Raw genomic sequence first — 21,604 nt, 5'->3', positions numbered from 1 at the left:
AAAACTAGTACTCATGGGGTTAAAGTCAAGTAAGGAAGAGTTAAAATTCTGTCAAAAAATAAGATCAATAGTTTTTAATATTATTTCACAACCTTATAAATGCAGTTGTTGACATATGCAATAGATATTGGAAACAAGACATAATAGTCCAGAAACTTGAAGATAAATTTTGTCAAAATGAAAAAAATCAAAATGCAAGCCAGAGTTATAGGACTTGAGTGTTTGACCTTAGCTATTGACCCCGAAGTAGTGTCTGAAGTTTCAATGCAATATCTAATGTTGTGTACTGAATAATTACCATCAGCATGTGAAGTTTGGAGGTCATGGGTGCAGTGGTTCTTTAGTAAAGTCCTTTCATGCAGAAAATTAACATTGGGACGCGTGACCTTGACCAATATTTGAAAGTCCAAAAGTCAGTCAGTACAGAATGATGATGTTCATAAAGAGCCATATATATTGAGTTTCAAGTAAATATCTTGACAAGTGGCAAAGGTATATCAAAGAAAACGAAGTTTGCTAAAATATTTTATGTACATTTTACCATACATGTAAATGTTGATGATTAAGAAATAGCTCAGGTTCCAAGAAATTATATTTAAAAGTACCAAAAAATGTCCATAAAACTAAGCTTGCCCAAACAATTTACCTGAAAATACATGTAACCTATGTGTAAAATCTTCATGACATTGACCATTCTAAAACTGGTATATCCCAATGTTAATGTGAAGTCACAGTAAAATATAAGCATTAGTAACAAAGAAATGACAGAAAAACAAAGGTCATTGAAAAACTGTAGCCTTAAAAATAACCAAAGTACAATATCTTGGTGACCTTCGGTAATAGCACAGCCCCTACTTCGCTTTATATGCATGCATGCTATCCAATGTTTATGTGAAGTCACAGTAAGATATATGCATTACAAAAAGAGATATGACAGAAAAACAAAGGTTACCGAAAAACTTTTAACCAAGAAAGCCACCGCAGACGCTGACGCCGGGGCGAGTAGAATAGCACAACTATTCCTGAATAGTGGAGTTAATAAAATTTTATATTCTGATTCCGTGAAAGGTAAAAATATAAACATTTTCTAATTCTTCCAAAAATAAACAGGAGGGCCATAATGGCGTTATATCGCTCACCTGAGTATCATGATTATACATGAACAAGAGCTGTCACTATATAGCGCGCTCGACTATTGCAGTACTGGATAGTAAAATGTAAGCCTTTCAGTCTGTTATAATCCATAAGCAACATGATAATAAATTAACCAGGATTTTCTAGGAACAAACAGTGCATAATTAAATAAACAAGGCACAGGTGTTGCTCGCAACACATAAAGTCCCCTACCGGTTCCGCCTTGAAACTGAAATACCACCCATATTTTGAATATTTCTGTTGCCAAAGCCATCAGAATTTTGACCCAAGAAAAAAAAACAAAGAGTGATGTGCATAATCTATATATTCCCATCTATTCATATACCAAGTTTCATCAACTTATCTTATTCGGTTCAAAAGTTACCGCGGGATCACGATTTCCGGACATCAGTATGGGCAGACAGCTGGAAGAACTGACTCAAGGACGGATGGACAGACAGACAGATGGAGAGTAAACCTGTTGTAATCTCCATATTTCCATGTATTCACATACCAAATTACATTAACCTAGCCACTATAATTTTTTGTCATCAAAGGATCCATATGGGAAAACTATATTTTGACTATTTCTCAGAATGTCAAATTCAACAGAAACGCTAACCCCAAATTTACATGTGGGCACGTCGGGGCAGACAGACGGACAAACAGACAACTCGGGGAAAAACAATATGTCTCCCTAAAATATTTCTGGGGTAGACATAATGAAACCATCATTGTGCAGACAAGACCAATATAGGCAATTTTTTAACCTGACGTGTTTAAATATCACGTGGCATGCATAATTATATCGCCTTAAAGTAAACGTTCTCGAGAAAAAGATGTAACAAGTCGAGTAAATTATGTTGAAATACCAAATACATTTATCTTCTTGTTATGTTTCTTGACGACTTCGCTGAAAGATCTAGTTAGACGTGTAGAAGTTAATCGCATTGACAAATATTTCACGCAATTCGATAAAAAAAGAATGCGTAATGATTAAAAACATTTACGTATAACGTATTAATTATCACGCCTTCATCAGATGTTTTTGTTCAAAACGAAAAGACACAAGTTGACTTGACGCGAAACTTTTAGATAAGTGGAGGCCCTGATAAGCTTCCGTATTACGTAATTAGTTAATTAAATCATTTCGTTTAAACGAAATAACAATTTCGTTTAAACGAAATAACATTTCGTTTTCATGAAATAACTAATTCGTTTAAATGAAATCATTTCGTTTAAACGAAATAACATTTCGAAAAAACGAAATCATTTCATCATTTCGTTTAAACGAATTAGTTATTTCGTTTAAACGAATAAAAATAACATTTCGTTTAAACGAAATAACTAATTCGTTAAAACGAAATGATTTCGTTTAAACGAAATAAAAAAAGTCTCACATTACCTAAGTGGAAAAAAGTGCGTAACATGTCACTTTAGGGGCACCGTAGGTTTGCTACCCTAAAATGGCGCGCATATTTGCTCTTGTCCGCACAATAAACCCCTACTTTCGGTTTCGATCTGCAAAACTTGCCATGTGGGGTGTTTACACATGAAAACATTTCATTAACGTCTCATTTTATGCAGAATGTATTCAAGCAGTGAAAAAGTGTAATTAAAGCGTTCGGTCTACAAGAGTTGAGCGGATGTATTGCATATACTTAGCATCATTAGGTGACATTTTCAGTCTGTCGATTCCGTTGTTTTTGTGATAAAAAACGAGTAAAACACAGTTTTCAGGACACTACATTTTGAGGCAAAAATGGCTCAAAATGCATACCTTGTGCGGCCTGTACCGTATTATCTGCAAATGACTGACCTAAAACACATGTATATTTTTAAAGCATATGGGACCAGTCAAAATAATGATGGAAAGAAAAGTGTCTCATAACCGTTTACTTTTTAAATCTGAGCTGAATCTGGATGGATGGACGACCGTTTCCATTTCGTCTGACTTCCGTTACCTCAGGTAAGATTTTAGACCCGGCCGTCTACACGGAGCTAGGAAAATCGATTCAAGTACATATTTATTTTACACAATAATTACTCGTACGCGGCAGGAATCCATAGTTCTACAAACAACATAAATAACCAGTTGAATATATGTACATCTATCTATTTTATTTAAAATACGTACCCGGGCCAAATGCGTAACTGGCCCCTGCCACTCAAGATACAGCCACAGATTATTCCCTTAGATTGTGTTACATCCCTTATCTTACATGCGCTCATGTAGATTTGTTTTTCGTCTGCAGTAGTATATTCTGAATATGCGCAGCGTGACGTAGACACAGGTAAAGACTCAGCCAATCATTGCTCGCTGGGAATCTCTAGCAGTCGTAATAATTTATTTATAGCCTAGGGATAAGTTCTTTAAACATTTTTCCTATTTTCCTAAAAATGCTATCTTTTGAAATAAATAAAATCTTATGCTGTTTAATGGCTTTGCTCTAAATGAGAATCTAAACAATGGGCTGAACAAAACAAACTGGAATTTAGAGAAAAGGAGCCTGCATATCACAGAAACTGCCAAACTACAAAATTAAAAAGCAGGCGCCATATCGAAGAGGTGATTAAACAACACCCAAAGCTTTAAAAGCGGGAGTATTTGAACCAACCAAGCCGAAATGTTTTAATACTGACCGTACTTGATGTGTGCATTTTAAAAGGAGTAATTGCAGTGCTACGGGTAACATTTTTGTTCATTACGTATGAATTATTCACCAACTTATGTTGATGAAACACAGTCACATATTCGAATGATCTAATTTCATGTCTTCTAAAAAAGACAACAAGAGTTAAGGATCCGCGCGACAGCAGAAAACGCGTCCAAATAACGCAGCTTCCTCACACACATGTAACTTTAGCAAGGACAAAAAAGGTTTTATTTCAGAAAACATGACGATTTCTAGAATATAAATGTTTTATTTCCTAACTCACAATTCTTCACATAATGTCAAGAATGTTTACTTGACTCAGTATATGCACATGATGGATCTTGGCCTAATTTGGTCTGAGAAAGATTTAATTATCTTTATGTACACGGAGTTTGGTGTAGGCATAACCACTTTAAAAACTAGTCTTCTTTTCTTCAGTATAAATTTGAGAAACTTCTAACGGCTAGAGTACAAACCATGACCCATTTTTAATCTTTGTAACACTCATTTTCTTTAAGAAAATTGTCAGTGCTGAATAAAACCCAAAAGATAAATGGAAGGTTGGGTCATGTTTGATGCGAGCAAAGTATTTTAGATCAAATAAATACACTATAAAAATCAGCTAAAAAGAGTAGTGATGTATAACCTAAGTTTCAACGACACATTCTGTAATGCAAATATTTCATGATCAAAATGCCACGTAAATCTGAAGCATAGATCTATTATGTTATTTCAGCAAAATAAAATGAAATAAAAGTAAAAATATATCTGCAGAGCAAAGAAAACTGAAATACGTAAATCAACAATTAAAATTATTATTCAATTACCATGATTTTTCACACGATTTGGTGTCTGTTTGTTTGCAAGGCCTGAGAAAGAGGAAACTATCACAAGGACTGAGATATTGTGAATATGTGGGATGATTGAATTGTACCACATTTTCATATCTCAGAATCTTTAAACGATTAAACTTTTTATTATATACCTATCCAAATTCTGTAAAAGAAATTGGCTTGTATTTCACAATTAAATTTGAACAGACAGACAAACATTCCGTATTTTACCTTTTAAATTCCGTATTGTACCTTCCGTATTGTATGCTGCCGGAATATTTTCATAAATATGTATTGCCCGACACATTTCTGTAAATAGCGCACAGAAAAACTTCACTAAGTTTCATTTAATATCGATAAACATTGAAGATTTCGTTCAAAAACAAAACAAGAATCAAAATGGTAAAGGTATATAATAAATATAAAAGGGTCATTATAACAGTAGCTAGATCTGGGACTTTGTATTCTGCTCTCGCGTCTTGTATTCTGCCTGCGCGCCTCGTGAGATCCGATCTGACAAAATCCACTCGAGCCGAATACTGCGTCCCAGATCAACCTACTGTTATAATAACCCTATTATATGTCGCAGCGTTGTCATGGATCAACTGCTGACAGCGAAGACCACTTTTTGAGGGTCCCAGCAGTGGCATTGTGCTAAATCTAAATTTAAGAACTTTTCAGCGTTTCTTTGGCACGCCTTACGGACGTTTGGCGGACATACGTCTTTTGGCCTTTTGCTTTTAACATGTGAGGCGACCACCGGGCACAAACCTTTCTTAAACCAAAGTGCTTTGTGGGAATTTCAAGAGTTATCCCATTGACATGCAAAGAAAATACGCTATCTCGAACTCCGTGTACCTTTTGTCTTCATTAATTAGACGTGTTTCAGAAGCACTGTTGTTTGACGTCACTATTGTTCTGAGCCTGTAAGGACGAGTCCTGTCTCAAAGGGCATTCTGGCCACATTATATTTACCAACCCGCCTGTAGACAGTTTTCTCTGATATTGCATACTTCCCATATGAAGTATGCAGTTCACCAAGTATCTGCCTTGCATTTTTCTTTAAAGAAGAACATACTTTAATTATGCTCTTGTTTCAGATTTCTGTTCAAATTTTCTCAGCTACATGTACTGCTTAGTGTATAGGACTACAACTGATAAAAAACTTAATATCTCCGAAATGTACAACAGCTTTCAATACAACTTTGTATGGTTATAAAGGAGTCATACATGTATGTATCAACCATGTAAAACAAAAGCTTCTTGCCAAACTTTTAAGGACTGTCCTTAGAATGTACAACCAGTAAACAAGGAAGTCAATTAAAGCATGTAGGAGTGATTTCCTATCTATAACAATTTGAGGAAGTATATACGATGAAACGGAAACTTCACTTTATAGTGTAATTTATGATTTTGGCTAGACAGGATTATGTTTTTTATGATTATATTAATATTGACTTTTCTAAGCCTTTCCACTACTGAAGGTAAGGTATTGTATATATACATGTAACATTATTCGTTGTACAAAAATTAATGGTTTTTAATGACCGTATGTGAACATTATTAAAGTTTAATGACGAATAACTCATAAAAGAAAAGTTAACTCTTAAATACTTTCAAGGATAAAACGATATTTCAAACTTCAGTTTTGTTTTGTTTCTATAGGTGATGATAATCACTCCTTATTATGTAATGCTTCGGGTATAAAATGCAACCAAATGGTAAGAACGTGTGTCACGCGCTCCGGCTTAAATGTTGGGATTAAAGTAAATATTTTCTATCCCGGATTTAAGTTCCTGTACGTCGTTTCTTAAATAATTTAAAACTAAAATTGCTGCGCAGTTTTGTTCTATAATATATAATATAATTCCTTAATTTCTATGCACGATTACCCCTGATAACCTCTGCACAGCGATGATTTAGCATATATTTTTGTAAACAGAATATATTCAAATTGATAAACATATACTCCTGTACCATTAAAAAGTCAAATTATAAAACGTAAGCAACAATGTACAATTTTTGTATTGGCCTAAAATGTCGACTAGAAAATGGAATGATATTGCACTTTTGATACGTTTTAATGTTATTGAGTAAGGACTATAAAATGACTGCTAGGCTCACTTCTTTACTTACTGGGTTTGTTGCAGATAGGCACAGGCCGATGTTGTATGTTCAGTTTTAGAATGAAGACCATTTTATTAATTATTCTCTCACTAGTTTTGTCTTTCTAGTATGCTGAGATCATTGTTGTGCACTTTTACTTTGGTAAATGTTTTGAGCTATTTATTCCGCAAGATTGTCTTATATGTAAATGAGTTTTAAAAAGGGTTTTAGCTGCTTTGCTGATGCACAAGCAGATGAAAGGTTTCCATAGCAGACGGGCCAAGATATTGGAGCTAATGTACACTGGACTGTTCCTCGCTAATGATGCATGGAGTGTTGAAGTGTCTTTGCCATTACATGTTTTTTTCTTAAAAGTGACTATAAGACTAAAATACTTGCCTCATGCCCAGGTAGAGTTTAGCAGATCCAGCATCATCAGCAAACAGTTTTCTTCTTTTGTTTATTTTACGTATTTGTCTTAGCTACGTTCCAGTGTTGTAGATAGCAGCCTATCAAACGCAGAGTTAGATAGACTCCATCGGGTGAGGATTTTGATGCACCTTTTATGAGCAACGCAAAGATTATAGCTATGTATCGTGCATGGGTTATGACAGTTCCTTACTTGTCCCCATCTTTACTCCAAATTCTCTTAACATAAATTCGCCATTCTGCACATTGCTTGTGGAAAGAATATATGATGCTTAACAGCTAAGATGTGAACCCTTTTATGCAATGAAATCTTGAACAGTTATCTTATCTGTTTTGGCCAAACGTTTATGTCATTGAAGGTTGGACAAGTACCTGATTCTATATGTGCAATGAAAATAACATGTCTGTTATTAATCTCTTGGTACGGAAGCAACAACTGTGGTCATGCCGCTTTTAAATAACGCGGCTAGGACAAATTTTTCTCAAGGGCTTTACCTATTGACTGAAGCATTCGGAACTTCCTGGTAAAAAATTCATATCTTGTTCGGGCATAACTGGGGTGCATTTCATACTGTTTTGAGTTGACTGATGGTCTATACTCCCTCTAGAGTTCAAAGAAATACCCAATCCATACCTTAATGTTCAGAACTTTCCGTGACTTTCTGTCCCAGTTATAGACTTCAATGAAGCAGTTTTAATTCTAGGTCGACGGCTTCTCTTATCACTCTGGGACTTGCACACAAATCCAGTTTCATATCGTTTCTGTCAAGGATAAACTTAATGACCAAATGTTAATAGAGTTCTAATTCCTTTCCGGTCCATATCTGTCATGAAAAGAAAACTGACAGAACATTTACACATAGCTGTTGTGTTGTTATATTCATAGTCATGTTGAAAACAAGAATTAGGTCTATTTTCGGCTAAGCTTTGTAAATGTTCTGTGTCCGGTTTTATGTTCAAGAATTTTGAAAATATTGTCAGAGAAATTTGGCCGTAGACCTGCCACAACACCCACTCCTAGTTTGGCGGCGAATGTTATTCCTTTTGAAATGTTTACCATTTTTGGGAATAGCTGTCTTTTTCAAATTCTTCTCAGTTTTGTGTTCTTTCCACATCCAGAGGCAAATCCACTTGATATCTAACGAAATGTGTAGTTAGCTTTGATTTCCTTAAATATAGCGAACAGTTGGCGTTTTGTCAAAACGAACGTTCCGCAATGCAGAACATATAGGGTATGCATTTATTTTTTATCGTTTTAAGTGTAATGTTCTAAGGGTTCATAAGGCGTGCAGCTGAGTGTACAGTTTTTATGACTGCTGAAATCATTTCTACCAGCCTTACTTTTATAACGAAATAACGGTAGATCGGCTTTTCTTCACAGAGGATATGAGTGCAGTTTCCTCAGGGATTCTTAGTTAAAGTAAATGCAGAGGTCGATGGATGACACTTTTAATGTGGCCTTCATTCAGTTCGAGAACAACGCGATAGACAGGCACACATACAGACATATCGTTAGCACTCAGAACAAAGTGCAGATATTACCTTTGGTATAGTTTCAATTCGTAGTAATTGTGTAGGGCCCTGTTCCTATAGTCTTGTTTTATTCAGTTTGAACTTAAACGTATTTAAGGGAAATTATTTTACTTTGTGTTAACGAGTCGCGGAAATATGTAGTAGCCCTGTCCAAAGCAGGATAAAAACAATAAAGAACGTTTCAAGAAGACATAATTATTAACCAATAATTTATTTTGATAAAATATGTTTACATATATCTATTTATCTTCTGTTTCCTAGGTAAACCACCTCTTTTTAAACAGAAATGTCAATGAGGAAAAATGTTTTAAATTGACGATTTTTCTATAAACGTTATTGTAGGAAACAATTATTTTCCGTACGCACATCTCATCAAGCAATATCAGTAAGTCTTAACTCGACAATGTACAATGAAAACAGTTCTTAATGGATTGAGTAGGTCACATTAAATGCAACAGGTGCAAAAGTGCAAATATGTTACGAAGTAATAACAGCCCAGGAATTTTCGAAAAGAAATGCAACTTGGTCTGTTTTTTTTTTAAATAGTGCTCATAATAATAAAATCCTGTTTATGTTTACTAAATGATTGCTTATCTCCTCGTTAGCAACTGTTCAGTTCTTCAGTTTTAAAACGGGGTTATTTTACATATATTTTCAATGTATATTTTTATATATTAAGAAAACATATATCTCATGTATCTTATAAAAGACGCAAATACTTTCTGTAAAGTATGCATATCTTAGGTTACATGAATCTTTTTTGTAGCCAGTGAGTATTACAAAAATAAGGAACATGCAACATGGACGGAAGCACTGAGCAGTTGTGCCCTTGCATTACCAATGTTTCGAGAACATTTAGGCCAAACAGTTGTCAGAATCTCAAACAAAGTAACAGACGATCTTTGGGTTGGATATTTCAAGGCACTTACGGCATTTGAATACAAAGGTAAACAAAACTACCTAAACGCAAAGTGTTTAAATATGTCAGTACAGAAAGAAAATTATGAAACTATAAGTGTTTAGTGGGGATACATTACAGCAATGTTTGATTTCCGTTTTACTGTTGATGCATAACCACTAAGCATATTAGATAGAGTGTTATGTTAAATCAATATACGACTCGTCCAGACACAAGCTAACTTTGCTTGATATTTATGTTTTCAGGCTGCATTAGAAATGAAAATTTTACGAAAAAGTTTGGCTCAGCAAGATTAACGATAGGTCTTTGTTTCTCTGCATGTGGAAGGAAACAAATTGTTGGTATAAGCGGAAGGAAAGTGAGAAATGTTTAAAATATTTTTTACACGAATTAAAAATCTATTAGATTTAATTTTAGTACTAAAGTATATGCGAAAAGAGATGATTTTCAATTATTAATTGCCCTCCTCATGATTGGTATGTTTTTGGTGATTTCTACTATTTCTAATTATAACAAAAAAGGTTATAGAAGAGGTCCAAGAGATAATTAAGCTCTTGGATGTGTCTCCTCTTTAAATTTTTTATGCATGAATGTATGATATTATGATAATACTGCGTCTCTATTTTAATCAGTGTTATTGCGAAGATCAAATGAATTTCGACGCGGATGTCCGGTTCACCTATTGTTACAAACCTAGAAATTCCATTGCAAACGTACATAACACATGCGATCAAAATGATTGTGTGTCAGTCTACAAGGTTAATAATAGGGGTAATTATTTCTTTGCTCTATTTTTTGTGGAATAAATATGTTGACCTATCATAAGTACACTAAATATAGTTAGTACACTAAATATAACTATTTAACATGTGTTTTAAACGAATCCCCATAGTTTTACTTAACTTTTCTGTTTCGTTTTGATATATTGATTTCATCAAAGTTAGGTATTCAATAATAATAATAATAATAATGATAATAATCGCAGTTATGTACTGTTTCGGTAAAATTATCCTAACTTTCAAAGTAAAAATAGAAAAGTTTTGTTTATTGTTCTTCATTTCGTGATAGTAAACTTATACAATGTTACAGTAGCTCTGTTTAACTCGTGCATATTCTAGAAATAAGCATAAACTTTGATATCGTTTCCATTTGTTTTCTGATAGATGTCGACCAACAGTTAAAGCTTTAAAATTTATCCGTTCTAGTTAGAAAATTCTTAGATTTTTAAACATATACCAAGTCTGCAAGGGAATAATAATCAGGATTGATATCATTGATGTTGTAATATACCTAGAAATAAAAAATACACATTACAGATGCACTTACATGGTACATTTCTCTCTGTTTTTTTTTCTAGTCACTAAAGATCAGACTTTAGATATGAAAGATGAAATGTGTCTGAAGTTTGAATCTGTGCAATATGGACGGTATTCTTGGACAGACTGTGGACAACATAACCTAGCGTTTTGTGTTTTTGGTATGTATGTGTAAAATTCGTAAAGTTATTATTTCCCGTATTGAATGGAAAATAGGAAGAGTATTAAGAAATGTTATGCCCAACAACTACCAAAAATGATCATTTGTAGCGAAGAATGTCGATTTGAGTTGGTGAATTAGGTTTTTATCAAGAACCTTTAAAATATACGTCAATTTATTAGAGACAACGGTTCTGGGTTAATAAGATGTAGAATAGAAACATTTCATAACTCTTTCATGACTATTTGGTATATGGTATTTCTGTTGTTTTTGTGGAAAAACAAATTTTGTTCTTATATTTTAACATTAATGATTTAAGACAACTTGAAAGCCAATAAGGGAATTCCATGTAAGTAGACACAATAATAGATAAAGATGAAATAAATTGAAAAGCACAAGACTTGTATCTCCTTTTCTAATATACCGGTAAATAAAAGTACATCCCAGCTTGAACATTAAAAGGTGCAAAGATAATATCTATTACTATAATAACCTTTTCAAAGTATGTTGTTAGTGTGTATGAATCACATCCAGTGGCAGCTATAGTTATATACGGTTTTTACATGTGATGAAACTTTATATTTGTAGAAGAGGCTCATCTCACTTCTAGAAAAACCATGAGTTGGAGGGAGTCTGCAAATTGGTGCTTCGCCCATGAAGGCAACCCTTTAACTGACGCGGAATTACGATTAAAAACGGATAGTTTATCAAACTCTGCATGGACAAGTATCATTTGCAGTTATGTAATATATACATACACAGGTGGGATACTAAAATAAAAGTCAGGATTTTAAATCAGTTTTAGAATACTTTGTATAATTGATGTATAAATAATGTAGCACAAATAGTGCTTGACTTCTTTTTCACTCTGTTATTGTTACGATTATTATCGTTATATTGCTGTTGGTAACTTATGGTAGATTTGGGTTAATTGCTGTCAAAGCCGAACCCCAGTATCGCACATTATGCAATAGTTAAAGTGAACCATCATTTTGTTAGAGCAATTACTTGTTGTTAAATGCTATGTGCGAAATAGAACCAGCCAGAAACAAGTTCTACAAATAGCACCAATAAAAGCGCACTTCTATAGATAGCACAGAAGTACTAGGGTATAGATAGGTAGACATGTTATAGTGAGATTATTCTGTATCCAGCTATCGAAGTAGACACATCAAAGATTTAATGAATACTTTATTCCCAGTACAGCATATAAATGAGACACAGACACATAGTTTCATTCTCTTCAAAGACAGTAGGAGAGTTCCAGCTTACAAACAAGGCTCAGCGTTATTGGCTTAGTACAGTCAAGACATCGTGGTTATGCCTATACAGTAGCAAAATGTTAAATATAATAGCGGGAACGCCGTGACCGTGTGGTTAAGGTCGCTGACTTCGAATCACCTGTCCCTCAGCGATTTTGGTTCGAGCCTCACTCGAGGCGTTGAATTCTTCATGTGAGGAAGCCATCCATCTGTCTTCTGGAAGGTCGGTGGTTCTATCCAGGTGTCCGCCTGTGATGAAATAATGCACGGAGGGGCATCTTGGGTCTTCCTCTACCATCAAAGCTGAAAAGTTGTCATACGACCTTAAACTGTGTCGTTGCGACGTTAAACCCAACAAAAAACTATGGTAGCATACAGGCGCTGAACACAAAGGAGCTAGCGCAAAACATACTGAGTTGCAGTTTCAATTAAGGAGACATAGGTTGAACATTTTTGCGATAGGACTCGTATGTTGCTGATATTTCAAAGTCATCGTCGGAACTTCAACAAAAAGACCAGTCAAGTTTGAGCTGTAAATCATTAGTTGTACGTTGTTAGTTCATAAAATTGAGTTTTTTGCCTGATCCTCGAAATGATTGAGCTCACAATACAAACTATTTATGAGTCATGGTGAGGTAGCCAGAGGAAAATGTTATAAAAGAAATATATAGTTCTCACAGGTTGTACGTTTTTTCAATGTTATTTGTCAGCTAATCTAAGACATAGTCACCTTAGCGATTGGATTCATTTCATTGTGCAAGGTATAAAAGGCGTAGGCACTTCCATGCGTTATTATACTCACATCTTGAAACTGAGTGAGTATCTAATATTATTAGTATCTGGTATTGTGTATCTAACTATTTGTACATACATTAAAATTTAACACTACGACGGTAAATCATTTCTAAACCAATTTATGATTTTACAGAATACGATAACAGTCTAAACAGTATTCGATATGGGTATCTGGCAAGTGAAGGCCCTCGCACAGTTCTGAAATTCATAGATGCATCAACAGAAAAGAAGATGATTCTGTGCAGAAACGGTAAATATTTCTATAAGAATAAACAAATACACTTAATATATTCTTGTAAAAATCTAAACTTCTGACAACGTATTCCTAAATCAAGACAAAGCATACACTTTTCTGCATTATTTTAGACAAAATAGATAAAGAAAAAGTCAGATCCGCAAGAAACGGATAAACGGATAGAACGGATATGCACATATTCTTTTATTTTACAACATCGTGTTTTATTATCGGCAGAATCACCAGAAACTTCAACAATTGTTTCAACACAGACAGGACACGTTTCTACAGACAATGGTAAAATTTATTTCATAACGTCTGGTGAACATGCTTTCTGCAGGAATGGGGCTCAAACATAGGGTTCGAAGATAAAGTTTAGCAGTATATCACGAAACAACAGAATTTTTTAGTAATCAAACAGCATCTTGACAAACAACTTCTCTGTCCAATACATGTTTTACTGTTCTGTCCCATAGAGTTGGATACTTAAAATATTCTAAAGGAGTTGTCCCCCTTTAAACAAGAATGCCATTTGTAAAGAAATAATAAATGTAAACAATTGTCAAAAACGATGTTTTACCTAGTTTTGTTAAGTTTAAACACTGGTAAATTGTTGCAAATGCATCGAAAAGAAGGCCTGTAACAGCTATGGTGAGTTTTAAAGGCGCTGAACTGTCCAGATGTGTGGCCCCTTCATGCAGTCCCTTTCCAAAATTCAATACATATTTGAGTAAATTAACAACGGTTTTGTAAAATAATATAAATGTTTTATATGCTGTTAAATGTTCATATAAAACATTGCTTTCTTTCTATCATGTTCTATGATTTGAGATGTTCGAATTTTTTCCTCCAAAACATGGACCTAACTCTTAAATCGGCTTTTATGTTATCTGTCATGTTGTTCAATATAGTTGACAGAGGCAACATCTATGAAGATGCGTTTACAAACATTTGAACTTATTCCAAACCAGTCCATTTTTGTAACAACAAGTTCTCGTAATCGAAGTTTATATCTTAGAAGCTAGTACACATACAGGTGTACTCCTTAGATGAAATTATATACAATGAATATATTCCAGTTCATCTGAAGGGTAATGACCTTAAAGTTAGAGCATTTCCGATTGTTAGCATTGTCTACATTTATCACGTTTACATTTGAAATATCAATTCAACATTATTTACATTCGTTAATTCCAATACTCGTCTTTAATTCATAAGCTAAACAGTGCAAAATGTGAATGTGAGAGAAAACAAAAATTTAAAATTGCCGATATATTAGTATGAATCTCTGCTTGGTTATATTTATATGTCTCTGTATGTGTCTATGAAGAATAACGTACTTAGAATATGAGTCGATTTCGCAAGCCGTGATCTCCGCCATCTTGTCCCTAGGCGGCGAATGATGAATTTAAAACGTGCGAATCACACTTTTCTCCAAAGGTGTAATTACACCGATAACAGATATTTGCCCACGGGTATGTCAAGCAAGCTATTAAAGTCTTAAATTGACAAGAAGTTTTACTGTAAAATAATGGGACAGTTTTGAAATAAGCACCTCATTATTTGCACAGCGTGGTCATGTTTTCGCAGATTTTTCGACAAAAAGGAAATTTTCAGAGCGTGTAAATCTTATTTTTTGAGTAGCTATTAATGAACAACAGTTCCAGACACAATATTTAACACCTTTACCAAGTTTTAAGACAACCTGATTCGTCGAAAATATAAGTTACTGTGTTCTGCAGGTTTTCTTTCAGAAGCATCATAAAAGCCCGTAAAATACGTCAAATTAGGCATATTCAAATCAATGTATTTAAATTTCAGGAATATAAAATCAAATCAAATTTTATAAGTTTCAAAAGCTATATTTAAGGATTTATTATGCAAGATTTTGTAAATATTGGACAAAGAATAAGCATGTGGGCAGGTTTTGAAAAACATATATAAACCGTGGACCTGGTCACGACCGTGTGATAATCACTCTTCACCGGCTCAAGTTTACTGTCATGTCTTAACATAAAACCGATAGAAACAGTCCTATAACTCTAAGCATTGTAGCCAGTTTTACAATTTATTTTTACTTAGAACTGATGAACTACTATTATGAAGGCAATTATATACTGAAGGTATTTAAAGCCGAAATATACATTTCAAGTCATGTTCTTCTTGGTAGTAATGAAAAGATAATAATGTAATATATTATTCAATTTCTGAAATTGCCCAAAACAAAAACAGATCGTGTTCAAATCAACGAAAAACAACGAGAGACTAATCTTACATTTGATGACGTTACAAGCACGTTCGTCCAATAAATGATTTACATGAAGTATCGCGGTGGGTTTAAAACATAATTTCATTCAACATAAATAGACTCTGTCACATGCTTAGACAAAGGTTTCCAAGATTTTTTTTGTTTTAAAACAAAATTTTGAAAGCGATACGTTAATTACCAGTCATAATGTAATAACATTTTAGAAAACAGATCTCACTTTTAGCCTTTTTTCTTGGAATTTGGCGTGCTATTAGAATGTTGTTTTATTTTACTGAGGCACACACAGTTATTTTTATGAAAACAAGATAAAATACGCATAAATACCAAATAATGATATCAGTGTATATCTTTAAATATGTTACATAAGTGAAGAGCTGAATTGTTTAAATTATTAATAAGTTCACGAGATCATACATGCGCAAATGTTTTCATATCAATACGTGCGAAGTTGTTTTTTTAAACAGGTGTTTTCCTACTTATATGTGCCCTGATGTTTTTACACTAATACGTGCACACGTATTTCTGGATTCTCAAATGGTAAGAAGTGAAGAATACAAGGAAAACTCATTGCACTTCTAAGGCGTTGATAAATATTATAGACACATACTATTTAGATTTTGATAGTCATAGTAAAGTGGCCGTCTATATCAGACGTTCGATACTAAACTTACATATATACTTATTGCCATATGGTTTTGCTTTACAATATTGAGATATATTATGATAAATCGAGGAAACAATCAAGGCTAATTTTTCATCGAGAAACGGGAATTTATTTTTAATACGATATTTCGGTTTCATGTTTTTTTTATAATATCCTGGTGTTATACTTTTCCAAAACCTCACACAGACAAACATTCCAATGATTTTACGAGAAAATTTTTTCCGGGTTAATAGACTAGGCTATTAGGGTTATTAGGTCAATAGGGATATTGCTTGTTTACCACTCACAAACAGGCTCAGGCAAACTGAGATTGTACTCATATCTATGGTTCCAAAAAATAAATTTTTGTTTGATTCCTCCAATTAATCATTCAAGAGAGAAAATCTAGATTTAAGAAATAAGCCTAATCTTAAGAGCAATACTTTCAACTGCTTTCTCGTTATAAAACAATGCATATCCTACTTACATATGCAAACAATTTGAGGAAAATTATTACATTCATGTTTTGTAGATTTAAGTACATCCACCGAAAAACCACCTACTTCATCAGTACCGAAAACGAAAAATGCAACAACATCGACAGACATGTCTACTAATCCTAGATATAAGGAGTTGAACGAAGAAGTTGCAGACTCACTAGGTATGTATTTTCAATGTTTGTTTAAATACTTAGATGAATTTACAGAATCACTAATGGACATTCAGAACATCAGTCATGAGGCATTCAATATGAAAAAGAGAGGGTATTAGTTTTCTTCCTTGTCTGTCTGTCTTACGGTCCTTCCGTTGGTAGACCATTTGTTTTTCTGTCAGTAACTAGGGAACGCTTAAGCTTTCAGTAACCAAACTGTTTATGATAATTACCTGTCATAAGTAGATGACTCTTTTGTTTTGATGTCAGAATGGTCAAGGTCACAACAACCCTAAGAGTGGATTCCGCTCAATAATTGAAGAACGCTAGTTTACAGTAATCAATTAGTTGACTGTAATCATTAGATGGAGTTCTGTTATTGTTATGGATCAGTTTGTTAAATCAAAGCAGCAGTGACCTCAAAACTGAAAATAATTTCGTCTCAAAAAGAAAAGAATTGCCTGCGGTCACATGACTTCTGCTGTTTTTAGGACAGTACTGCCAGGGTCAAGGTCACGTTGATATTAAAAATGGTTTCTGATCATTTACCGGTGAATATTTAGGACTATGACCTTAATGCTTTATAGGATTATTGCCTATAGTCAGTAGAAGTTAATCTTTAAGTCGATCAAGGTCAGTTTATGCAAGATAGATTACATAGAAGTTGCTTAAGAGAGGCCATCATATGGGATGTAGGATGCATATATGTGTTTTACAAACAATTGTTGTTACAGAATTACTCACAATCTTAGTAATTAAAAAACGTTGATTACATAGCAAATTTCAGTCATCTTCAAAGGAAGTTGTCTTCCAAATATAGTTCTCCCGTTCAGCCTTTCAAGGTTACAGCTTTGCGTTCATCACAGTTTTCAACAAAAAATGTCGGTGTGGTTATTAAGAAGGATTATCATTATAATGGGGAACGGTTAATTTACTTTCATATAAGAATGCAGAATCAATTAGAAGAGCACAGATTTACGATTCTAGCTCAATCCCCGGGTGAAATGTTTGTTCTTCTTGACGATGTGATAGAAGACATTGTGTCTGAAATCATTTGTACTTCACGTTTGATTCCTGTCAGAAGTGGACAGTTATTTGCGGAAAAGCGGAGCATAACCTTAGACGAGAATTAAACACATTTATAGTTTATGCTCCCACATAATTCAAATATTACTTTGTATTTTCTGTTCAGATTTACATGTCGGTGCTATTGTCGGCGCCTCAGTTGGCTCTGTCATGATTATTATTGCTGTGGCTGTTATCCTGTTGATATTAAAAAGAAGGTACATTTTAACTTTTATTGTTAAAGTTTTTGGCCAGTTGAAGGAGTGTCAGGCAATATCTGCTTTGTTTTCAAATAAATTGTTACTTCGCTGATGCGTAGTACACACTGATCATTTACATACAGTGGTATATGTGCAATAATATCTAAATTAGGTAACATTCTTTAGAGTATTTTTGTTCTACAGTAAGTTAATATCTTTATCTGAAAGTGCTTCTTTGACACGATAAAACAATTTATGCATTTTAAAGGTTCGAGGAAAACTAGAATTTTGTGTGCTTTTGAATTTCTTTAATGCACATCTAAATTGTAAAGTTCTCCTTTGTAAGACATTATTTTAAAATAATGTTTTATTGCAGACGTAACCACCAAACCGTGTATACAAAATCTTCGAACGAGACAACCATTCAAGTGAGTCAAGAAGCCCAGTCATATAATCATGTTGCTGACAAAACAGGGAACGATCACAATCAGTCTAGACACAAAAATTATGCGTGTACCTACGAAATGTCAGACAAACACGTAAAGGAGTCTTGGATTGATGATACTACATACGATACGTCATGCTCTACAAAAAGAGATAAATACTTGGAAAGCGGAAATATCTATAATAAGTTAGATACAGATGTCAATGCAACGTACGACCATGCATACAATAAAAGAAAAAACGGTACTGGCAAAGCAGAAGACACTTATGATACTGCTGAAATGGATGCTTTGGCAACCAAAGCTGATAACAAACCAGACAAACATGTTGACACAGATGAAGATGCCTACAATCATATAAACGGTAAACAACTGAAAACTTGCAAAACAGATAATGTGTACGGTATATCGAGCTATTTGGGAACAGGTGCTCGGGAAGAAGGTACAAGTAATGGAAAAGATCCCCACTGTGAAGGAGACACTTATAGTCATATAAATAATACATCACGGAAATGTAGCAAACCGGATAATGTTTATGGCGTTCCTAACAAATTACGTACTTCAAGCGGCGAAACGAAACACCAAGAAGGAGATTATGATGTTTCTGACAAAGATATACAAGTGTTAGATACGGACAACGAGTACTCAAAACTTGGAACACTGTCTTAACAAACTAGAACTGTTTCCAGAGAGTCTTCCACCTATTACCATTAAAATATCATATTTGAAAACTCAAGACCTTTTTAGTAAATTTATTTTCATATAAATGTATTTGTAAAGCTGTATGACTCAGTCGTAAAAATAATGATATCATATTCTAAAGCAATCAATAATCCAAACATGTGGAAATAAACTAAGAAATAATACAACCAGTTTTTTCCAGAATATGTATGTAGTGTTTAGATCAAAATATGGTTTGGGAAGAGTTTTATGCTTTATCTTTCTGCCCATTGTATGATGAAATAAGTTAGGATATGTAAAGGAAACGCAACTTCTTGATAGTTATTTTGCAACTGTCAGGTGCGGAAAAGTCTGTTTTACGATATACACGTTAAAACGTACTGAATATCATTCTTTTTGACGTTAATTTGCTTGTAAATAATCTATTCAGTGTAAACGAAAAAACAACGTATTACGAAAATGCCATTCTAGATTCCTATACATGTATTAGACATATCTTCTTACTCACATCATGCTGCATTAGTTTTTATTAATCTGTTTGAAAGTAATCGAAGCAAATTGATAGTATTCAATGACATGTATAATACACCATTTAGTAGATTTGAATTACATTAGTAGATGTTATTGCGATAATGCGTAAGATTTTATTTAAAATTGGCTCTGCGGTCCTGTTTTAAATTTAGGGCTGTGGTGCTATGGGTGATATAAGCAGTGGTAATGGGATCTTCAACTGGTGTTTGTTGTGACCAAGGCCCCCTGCCACGACAAAATGGGGCTGATCTGTCAGGGTTTATGATTGTGCTGGTGCGGAAGATCCTGGCACGTAGGTCTTATTTTGTAATCGCATGTGGGTGGGATTTGTGTTTGTAGTTTCGGATACTGTGGTTCGGGTGCTTCGTATAGGTGTCGCGAGTGTCTTTGATCGCATGTTAGTGTCTTTTATTTTTAGATAATTGTTTTTGGTTTTAATTATCGGCAAAGTATCTTAATCATCTGTGAGCATTAATCTCATGTAACTAATTTATGAGTGCCCAAATGCAGCTTTGTGTTTTAGTGTGTATTATAATTTGCTGTATCATGAATCAGAAGAAAGATAATAAAAGTTTCTGTTTTAAGAAAAGTAACGCAATCCACGGGACCTTGATTATATTGTAACAATCCGCTCGCTTAGCACATTTGGGAGAGCTCATTAAACGGATCGCGGTGTTGGGAGTTCGATTCCCGGGTAAGGTACATGTTTTCCGTGACGATTCGATAAAAGATATTCTGTTTGAAATCATTCGTCCTCTACCTCTGATTCATGTTGAGAAGTTGACAGCTACTTGTAGAGAACAGGTTTGTACTAGTGCAGAATCCAGGAACACTTGCTTGTTTAATACTGTCGCAAAATTGCGCTAAATCCAAAACAAACAAATCTTGTGTAATATAATTATGATTTAGAAGGCGCAACGAGGAAGTAAATTATGTTCAGATGCAGTTTTTGTATCTTGTTGTGCACTATATATAAATCATTAGAACTACAGTTCATATGTATTACCCAAAACAAAGTAGAAAGTGTAAAAATGTCCTTTTTCATATGATATTAATTGGTTGCGGTCAATACCCGTCAGGTAACTATCGGGATACTTAGAAATAAGAACTTATATGGATGCTAGAGACATTTTGTAATATTGATCCCAATACATCCCATACACGGACACCTGGGAATACAGTCCAGAGAACAATCAACAATCCACCACCATTGATGTCGGTACCCAGCAATCAGACAAACGTGAGAGGTATTGCACTAACTACGAGCGTTGACACAAAGCTCAAGGCAAAAGGTTGGGGGGTTCAGTTCCTTCCATTATCAAGTCTGATTTCATTTAAAGAGTCTGGTGCCTTGACAATGATGCACCATCCACATGGGACCATCACACTTGAAAGGAAAGACACTGACGAAATAAAGACGATGGATGCATGGCATAATGCATACACTATACATTTTTTTGTCTCTGTGTACCTTGAAAGGACCCCGGAATATGAGCCGGCACTAATGAAGCACTCCGCGACAGTACACAACTTACTGACGCTTATGCCGCAATCAAGTACGACACCGAATTTATTAAATTGCGTGTAGACAATCCTCAAGCAGCCCCATGGACCGTGCCTTACATTGAATTGTACAACAAAGCCATTAATGATGGTTTGAGCCCCCGGCATAGAAAATCAAATCTGGGAACAAGGGTCGCACGAACAACCTTTTTCATGGCAGACGTCCCCCAGTTCTGCA

At 34.3% G+C, this 21,604-nt stretch overlaps 1 protein-coding gene across 5 annotated transcripts; it reads left to right on the top strand.

Moving 5' to 3' along the window:
- Positions 1 to 5,981: 5,981 nt before the first annotated feature.
- LOC128559862 (uncharacterized) lies at positions 5,982 to 19,520 on the top strand. 5 transcript variants are annotated; one of them, XM_053552652.1, is made up of 11 exons: positions 5,982 to 6,108; positions 9,459 to 9,638; positions 9,857 to 9,969; positions 10,244 to 10,382; positions 10,969 to 11,088; positions 11,676 to 11,825; positions 13,278 to 13,394; positions 13,617 to 13,676; positions 16,824 to 16,952; positions 18,136 to 18,226; positions 18,585 to 19,520. In XM_053552652.1, exons 1-11 carry the CDS (start codon positions 6,054 to 6,056, stop codon positions 19,318 to 19,320), a joined length of 1,890 nt encoding a protein of 629 aa, XP_053408627.1. In that variant the 5' UTR covers positions 5,982 to 6,053; the 3' UTR covers positions 19,321 to 19,520. The 5 variants fall into 5 exon arrangements, with proteins under 5 accessions (XP_053408627.1, XP_053408626.1, XP_053408628.1 ...); XM_053552651.1 differs by having other exon boundaries at positions 11,676 to 11,849; XM_053552653.1 differs by lacking the exon at positions 13,617 to 13,676 and having other exon boundaries at positions 11,676 to 11,849.
- The last annotated feature ends 2,084 nt before the right edge of the window (positions 19,521 to 21,604 follow it).

Source organism: Mercenaria mercenaria, chromosome 10 (genome assembly GCF_021730395.1).
Source record: "Mercenaria mercenaria strain notata chromosome 10, MADL_Memer_1, whole genome shotgun sequence".
Taxonomy (NCBI): domain Eukaryota; kingdom Metazoa; phylum Mollusca; class Bivalvia; order Venerida; family Veneridae; genus Mercenaria; species Mercenaria mercenaria.
The sequence above is the reverse complement of the archived record's forward strand: the minus strand, read 5'-3'. Positions and strand labels throughout refer to the sequence as shown.